At 45.6% G+C, this 7913-nt stretch overlaps 2 protein-coding genes across 2 annotated transcripts in view; one reads left to right on the top strand and one right to left on the bottom strand.

The window, feature by feature from the left end:
• The window catches only part of cldn18 (claudin 18), a gene marked incomplete at both ends in the record, with an annotated part of 3245 nt that extends 2470 nt beyond the window's left edge, over positions 1–775 (top strand). Inside the window, 2 exons of the mRNA XM_079751437.1 lie at positions 240–353; positions 685–775. Coding sequence (XP_079607563.1) covers positions 240–353; positions 685–775 — 205 coding nt within the window. The remainder of the gene's footprint in view (positions 1–239; positions 354–684) is intronic.
• A 473-nt stretch (positions 776–1248) lies between these two features.
• Positions 1249–7475, bottom strand: selenof (selenoprotein F). Its single transcript, XM_079751679.1, has 5 exons — positions 7422–7475; positions 6480–6647; positions 3078–3141; positions 2461–2510; positions 1249–2013 (listed from the first exon to the last, which is right to left on the bottom strand). The coding sequence occupies exons 1-5, from the start codon at positions 7467–7469 to the stop codon at positions 1882–1884; spliced, it is 462 nt and encodes a 153-aa protein (XP_079607805.1). The 5' UTR covers positions 7470–7475; the 3' UTR covers positions 1249–1881.
• Positions 7476–7913: the final 438 nt, after the last annotated feature.

The raw sequence follows: 7913 nt of genomic DNA, 5'->3' as shown, positions 1-7913 counted from the left end.
TCTCACTCTGTTTCTGTCTATTCCTCCTGCTCTGTCACCTTCTATTTCTCTGTCTGTCTCTGTCTCTCTCGCTCAATGTTCTGTCTATGTCTAGTTTATATTTATATTTCCCTTCACAAATATATGCAAGTAGATCTCTGTATGTATATTGAGATAAAGCCATATAGAGAGAGCTCATGGAACCGTCTAGCTTGTGGCGGTTCTGCTGGTGGTAAGCGCTGCTCTGCGTCCCGCCGCAGGTACACCTTCGGCCCGGGGCTGTTCGTGGCCTGGATCTCCAGCGGGGTGCTGCTGGTGGCCGGGGTGCTGAAGAGCCTGGCCTTCAAGGGGATCATGGACGAAAACAAGTCAAGGTGAGTCTTTCTTTTCTTGTCTTTCTGGAATACAAAACAACATCCAAGGACCTGTGTACACATTAAGGAGCTGCTAGGGGTTAGGGCTGTCTTGCTCCAGGAGGTCTCCAGGTGAACTGGGGACTTTTGGGTGTGAACCCGGAACCCCTCGGCTGGGGGGTCAAACATGCTAACCCCTGGCCTAGACCATCCTGCACTTAAATAATATATAATAATACTTTAAGATTGAAAGTATTCCATGTTTAAGACAGTGTATTTGTTTGCATTGTTTAAATCAGAAAAAAATCCTAAAGCATGTTTGTCTCCTATGTCGGTGCCTTCGCGTTGGCAGTTACCCTGGAGTGGCCTACAAACCCAAGCCACAGAGCAAAGCGGAACACGACGATCCAGAACCGAAGAGGGAGATGCATAAATATGTGTAAAACAAGGCCACTGTTCAGCTTTAGGTCACTGAAAGATGATGCATCCTCTATGTTTTTATACTCTGTTTAGCCAGTCAGTCACTTTGTTACTGGACCCCTTTTCTTTCATCACCCGTTTCTGCACAAGATTAATTATTTCAAAATAAGGAATGTTTCTGTTAAATTGATTTAGCAATAATTCGGGGCCTCTTGATATCATTTTTGTATTAATAACGTTTCTTTTTAATTTTTAAATCCTAAATAAACAATTTTCAACAAGTTTCTTTTTAAAATAGCTTTCAGATTAACTGTAAGGACGGAAGTCTGACGGAGTGAACTTCTATCTCTTCTAAACGACATAAACATGCTATACCGAGCTATACCACTAGAGGCCAGACGTGTGACACGCAGGTTCTAAACTCAAAACAAGAATTTATACGTTTTTAAAGCTCCCCAAACCATTTGTACCCACAAAACATCACAACGCAAGGAAATCGGTGAAAGATTGTTTTTATTGTTCCATAGCAACCACACGACTCAATCACTCAAACAAAAAAAGTGCATTGAAGAGCCTCAGTGTCTCTGCGAGAGGAACGCGCACCAGGCGAACACACACACATCAGACCTCACACGCCAGGACAAACTGGTTTACTGTGAGCTCGTCACTAGAGTCCGTCTCCTGGCAACAGCACCCCCTATCGGAGGGCCACTGAGGCCCAATCATGGATGGGCCCCTAATCACACACCTGGTGGTGATGAAGGGGCGAGCAATGGAACAAAACAAAGAAAATAACCACAAGGACTTTAAAGGTAAAAAAGGAAAATAAAAAAGGATGGTAATGCCGTGAAAAACTGATTAGTTTGGAACATTCAGCACATGATTAAATCTACACTTTAAGGTCCCTTTGTTCAGTGATGATGTTCTACTAAAGACTCCTCTGGAAAATATCATTTGGCCTAAACTCTCAAAAAAAAGAAATTCATCTTTGTTTGTTTGCTTGTATAATTGATTTCACCTCGGTACAAAAGACAGTCTAGTCAATCAGTTACTCATCCGCCAGGCTACAAAACTAATGGGGAATAAAAAGGGAATTGATAAGAAAGCATTAAAGGGACGCCGTCATGATCTAGATGCGCTCCAGCTTCTCGCTGAGGAACTCCTCCACGCTGTCCGTGTTCCACTTGAGGATGCTGAGCTCCTCCTCCATGTTCCCCGCCTCGTCCAGCAGCTTCAGCACGGGGTCCGAGCCTCTGACGTACTGCAGGGCGGGGGGACAGCAGAGCATGGGGTCACTTGGGGGTCAGGGGGTGCTCTTATCCAGGGTGGATCACAGTATAGTCAGATACACCTCAGTAAGGAGCAGGGAGGCGGCAGGTTCGTCTTGCACAAGGATGCGTACAGGTCGATTGTGACATTGGGGATCGAACCCAGTACCTTTTGTCTGGGAGTTTAACGTCCTAGCCACGACACTTTAATTATAGACACAGGACTAGTTGTGTTTGCTTTAATATTGTTCTTGTTAGGAAAATTAAATTGGGTATTAATTATATTCATTTATTTTATGTATTCATTATTGAAAACAGGTGATAGTCCATAGTCAAACCACAATCGCACCATTGAGACCCATTCAGGGAAACATTGCAGGGGATTCTCTCAAAAAAAGAGGTTGTGCATGCATTTCAGAAACAGGTCAACATTATCTCACCTTGATCTGAAGACCTCGAAACATCTTTGGCTTGTCACTCCGGACGAAGGCTGGAGAGCATGTGTTTGGGAGACAGAGTGACAGAGACAACAAACAAATGTTGCCGAGGTTAAGAGGCACAGTGACACGACATAGCAACACATCAAACACAACAAGGTCTCTTAAAGCCCCCCCATGTAATTAGCAACAACTGCTAGCTCCCCTGAGTACACAGCGTCTGTGGGGAGGGGGGGGCAGGAGCCACAGCTGGAACACAACAACAAGCCATATGGCATGGATTCAAGTCACCATACCCGGTTATAACTGCCGGGTGGTCCCACCTAAGATATTACAGAGTCAGACTCTGGTTAGTACAACTTTAGCTTTGCAACACTGACGCCAATCGAGACAAACATTTATTCTCAACTCCTCAGAACTCACATATGAAATATTTAGCTGTTGTATCTTGCTAACCCCAACTACAAAGCATGTATTGCCGGGAAAGACAAGGGACAATGAATCACAACAGACGCTGGGTGAATAATTAAGACTCGGTTCTCTCCCCGAGGGGAGGTACACAGAGGAGGAAACATAGTGGATTGACAGTTGAACGTGGCTACAAGATGACAACAGCTCACCTTGGACTTGGGGGAACCTCCCCAATTTTCATCCACAGACTTCCAGGATGGCCCCTGGGTAGAGCTGTGGAGAGACGGGAGGGAGAGGATTAACACAACGTCCACCTCCGCACTGTCCTGTTCTGTCCTGTGACAAGAGTCTGAGCAGAGCCCCTACCATCCCAGCAAATATGAAACACATGGATCAACTTTTGGCAAAGGTGTGTGGCTTATTTTAGCGGCAGCAAGGACATGTGTCAGGGCTGGGATGGTTCTCATCAAAACTTCAACTCTCACGCACTAACTAATAAGTTTCCAACTGCTACTCTAGTAGGCTTTGTATTGCTTTAAACCCTCCACTCACACACCCTGACCCAGCTAAGAGGCCGGTAACCCACCTAAAAACAGATGCAACTCAATAACCCTTAACCTAATTAAAAGGACCCTTAACAGACCTAAAAACAGATCTAATCCAGTTGAAAACCCGCTGAACCTCATAAATTAACATGGAAGTTGGAAGCAAGACCATGTATCTAAGGAGAGGCGGGAAAACCAAAACAAGACCAAAGTTTGTTCATTTTGGCTATTATCAGAGTTCAACTGACATGTGACCAAAACTGGGACTTCCACAGCAATTATGACATGGTGGGGGGGGGGAGGGGGCTGGTGGGGGAAGGACAGCCCGCAACCTAATGGGGGGGGGGGGGGGGGGGGGGGGGGGGGTAGGTCATTTGATTCTGGCAGGTGCTGTGATTCATAAAGGTGTCCTCTTCCTCGGGGGTCATTAAATGGCGAGGCGGTGCATATGGAGCTGGGGCTGACTGATGGCCGCGTGGGCCGAGGCTCGCTTATTATCGACCCGCTCCCAGCGGTGCACGGCGCGGCCGAAGAGACGGGAGCGACATGGCCGGACATATCTCAGAGCCGCATGGCTTCGTCGGCCATGGGGGGGGGGGGGAGGAGGAACGGAGGGTGGAGGGATGGCTGGCTTACACCAAACATATTCCGAAGGAACAGGCCAAGTGTCTTCCTCTCAAACTCCCGCTGGCCAGAAGCCCTGCGAGGTGAAGACAGTGTTTAGACGCTGCGATGCACAGTCCATCTATTACAAGGTTCAGGTTGGTCCATCACAGAGCCTGCACTTTGCACAGCGATTTGAAATCAGAGAGGATGGAACAGTGTGGTGGTTGTACAGCATGTAGGGCAATGCCAGCACCAGCCAGTGCCCACAACATGCTTCCCTTTGCATAAACTCATCGGTCATCACCGGGATCACTCATGCCCACTACATTAGTAGCTGGTGCTTTGTAAAATATATAAAAAAAGGTCTGCTCTAAAGTGTCCTCGCCATAGTAGCATCAGAGTTTCCATGGTGATGGATCTCGCTCTGCAAGGATATAACTGTATTTCCTGGCAATGTCTGCACCCCTGAATCTCAATATAAGAGAGCAGGCCTTGTGAGGACTCCTCAGTGCTCTGCAAGGCCGAGGTTCGTGTCCGTTGTAGAGTGAAAAGAAAAAAGATCTTTCAGGGCAGATAGTCGCCGACGTCTTGAAAGAGTGCGGTCACTGGCGCGGTCGATAAGCTGTCTTTTATATTGAAAATGGAGTGCAGAAGGGCCACGTCGTCTTCAACAGGGACATATTTAACAGACACTCAAGGGTTAAAAGCAGAGACACAGATAGGAAGAGACACACACACACAGAACGAGACAGAGACAGAGTGAAAAAGCGAGAGAGAGATTGAATGAAGAACTGAAACAGGGTGTGCTCTGTACTTTCTGCAGTGCTGTTGCTTGGTTACGCGACAAGCTCTAGGGCACTTTGTTTAATCAAGATAAAATGACACCTTCTCCTTCATCCTACCCAGCATCCTTCCAGACAAATTCATATTTTTTGAAAGAAGGCAGTAGGTGGGAATCTAGGCTTTACTGTACCTAACGCACATGCACGCACACACAAACACACGCAGGATAGCAATGTTAACACACTGTTCTTCAGGTTATGTAAACCAAGAGAGAGAGCCGGAAGAGGCCAGAGGTAGAACAGACAACAGGGTGCAACAAGACAAGATTAGTTGGTTAGGCAGCTCTGCGCCACCGGATGAATTATAGAACATTTATCCTATTCTTCTGCACACGTCTGTGTGCTTTTGGTGCTCGGCCAAGTGCTGGGATTAAGAGAATTTATCTAACAGGAACGTCTCTGGCCAGACTGTGTCTCGGTACTACCAGGTGCTGTGGGGAAAAAGCTGCATCAGCAGGCGGCTTTTACTGCTCACAAGAAATCTGTTCCTCATCCACTCCCTTCCCAGCGATCTCACCGTTATGTTTAAACAATCTTAACACGACCAGTTACTCACTTTTACTAGTAACATCCTTTTAATAGCTGCAGTGTCTAAACAATCTTAAAGCGACTAGTTACCCACTTCTATTAGTAACTTCCTTTTAATAAGTACATTGTCAAAACAATCTTAATGCGATTAGTTACTCACTTCTAATAGTAACTTCCTTTTAATAACTGCAGTGTCTAAACAACCTTATGCAACTGTGTTGGCCACCATTGACCACTCTATTTCGGTTAACCACCTGAAATCCAGCCTTCTTCATCAGTTTAGCTCTATTGCCCTGAACCAGAGCTCTATTGCCCTATCTCTCCAGTTTTCACTGGAGAGATAGATGTACGCTCAGTGCACCAACGTTGGCCTCATTTGTCATTTGTCAGATTTCTAAAAGATAAAAGGATCCTGCTCCACAGGGGCCATCAAAGGAGACGACCAGAGAGTCCTCTTCTTAATAACCTGAATCAACATGTCATTGCTGCGGGCACGCAGACAAAATGTGAGGATTGCAACCAAACCTAATCCCTGCATTGGCCTTCATTGGCACAGTGTGTGCAGGGTACTCGGCCCTAATAGTCAAACCTTTCGCACACTCCCCTAATACACTGCAACCTGCAATTGATTAGCCATACCATGTAAATAAGTGCATTAGGTCGCGCCGCAACGCACTTCATTTTACTAACATCCCATAAATTGCAGTGACTTCATAGTGCCCGTCGTAATCACTGTGATTGGAAGCAAATTCAATGATGTTTGGAGTATATCCAAGGCTTAAAGTTGCATAAATCCCTTTGTGTAGCCTTGTAAACCCTATTGGACGTCTTTACTCTTTATTAATGAAAGTATTCATCCGAGTCGGCCCTCATTTCTCCTTTTACTTTATTTTCTCTCAGTATGGGAAAGTTTACTATGTTTGTTTACTATGTTTGTTAAATAAAGTAAAACCACCAAGATAGGTCTTCACTTGCACACATAGATCTATCCCTCAGTACTCTATAGCCTCCTTGTGCTATCCTGAAATCTCCTGATTAAAAATGAAGGCTAAATAAAAGATCACAGAGGGCCCTGTGTCGTCTGTCTCACCTTGCGTGCCTCCAGCTGGGCCTCCTGCTGGCAGCACTGCCGGCAGACGGGCTGGATCTGGCTGAGGCTGAACTCGCCCAGCAGGTCGCAGGAGCTGCACAGCAGGTTGCTGGAGAAGCCCATCTCCCGGCAGGCCTCCGACGTCAGGTCAGCGCCGAACGCCGACAGCTGAAGAGGATGAAGATGAGGAGGAAGGTGAGGGGGAAGAAGACACGAGTGTTGCTGCTTTCAGTGCAGGTGTCAAGGAGGCCGTTGTTTGATTGTAGCACTTGCTCTGGATCGGGGCAGCTTGGCACAGGTTATTGTTGGTCGTTGTTGTGGAGGTCAATACGTGTCCCTGTTATAGTAGGCACTCTTGGATAAGTTGGTGCCTCTCTTGATGCTTACTTGGCTGAGGTAATGTGCGGTGAGCTGTCAGAGCTTTGCCAATAGTGTTGCATTTTATAGTCATATAAAGTGTGGAGAGTAATAAAAATAGTTTGTTCAATCGCCATTATAAGTGGGTGTGCACAAAACCCCTCGTTCAGCACACATATGTCTGAATAAATGTCTAACAGAAATCCCCACACACACACACACACACACACAGTTTGGTGTCTTCGCCTGTCCACCAGATCGAGGAGGAGCACAAGCTCCATGATTTAAACTAATGGAGAAGATACGATACATCCGCTTAGCACTAGAACTACCTCGGTGGGAAAGAGATAGTCGTGGCGAATCCCTGCTTTGTGCCAATTTGCGTTAGAAAGTAATCCGATGTTTTCGCTTTAGGGTGAAACATTATAGGCCACGTCATTCTGGTTCCTCGGGAAATGCGGGGTAACTAGAATGCAAATCTTGCGGAATAAAAATACATGTCACTATGTGCGATTAATTATCTTGTATTATAAAACGATGCACTCATGAAATACTCCTAATCCTAATCTTAATTTGTGTTCTTACCGTTTGTAGGAGCGAAAAGAGCCACAGGAGATACACTTCCCCCGACATTTTGGACGCCGCTATAGAAGGAAGCGGCGTCCAGGACCCAAATAATAAAAACGGGGAGGCTGATTCGCGCCTGCCGCTTGTTTTAAAACATTACATGATATCTTTAATTTCAATTGTCCTATTTAAGATGAATAATAATTTTAATCATTACCTAAAATATTAATAATGTTTATAAAAAAGGTTTCTAAGTCATACTAAAGTTATTATATATATTCGTTTTCTGGCTTCCGTTCAGTGAGCCTTTCCATTTCTTCTTTGTCAGAGCGCCGTCCTTGCAGAGCGCCACAGGGACCGCCCCCTTTCGGAACAACCCTGGTTCTGGAAGTAAATTTCCTATTCATTTTCTCCATTGACTTTTGTAAAATTGTTATATAAAGAGTTTTAATCCTGGAACCAAGCCAATCATTCGTCAATGTTGTTGTATCCATATTATTTTGTTTCGGA

The sequence above is a fragment of the Pollachius pollachius genome, assembly GCF_949987615.1.
Source record: "Pollachius pollachius genome assembly, chromosome: 14".
Taxonomy (NCBI): Eukaryota; Metazoa; Chordata; class Actinopteri; order Gadiformes; family Gadidae; genus Pollachius; species Pollachius pollachius.
Note: the sequence above shows the minus strand (reverse complement) of the source record. Positions and strands in the feature narration are given on the sequence as shown.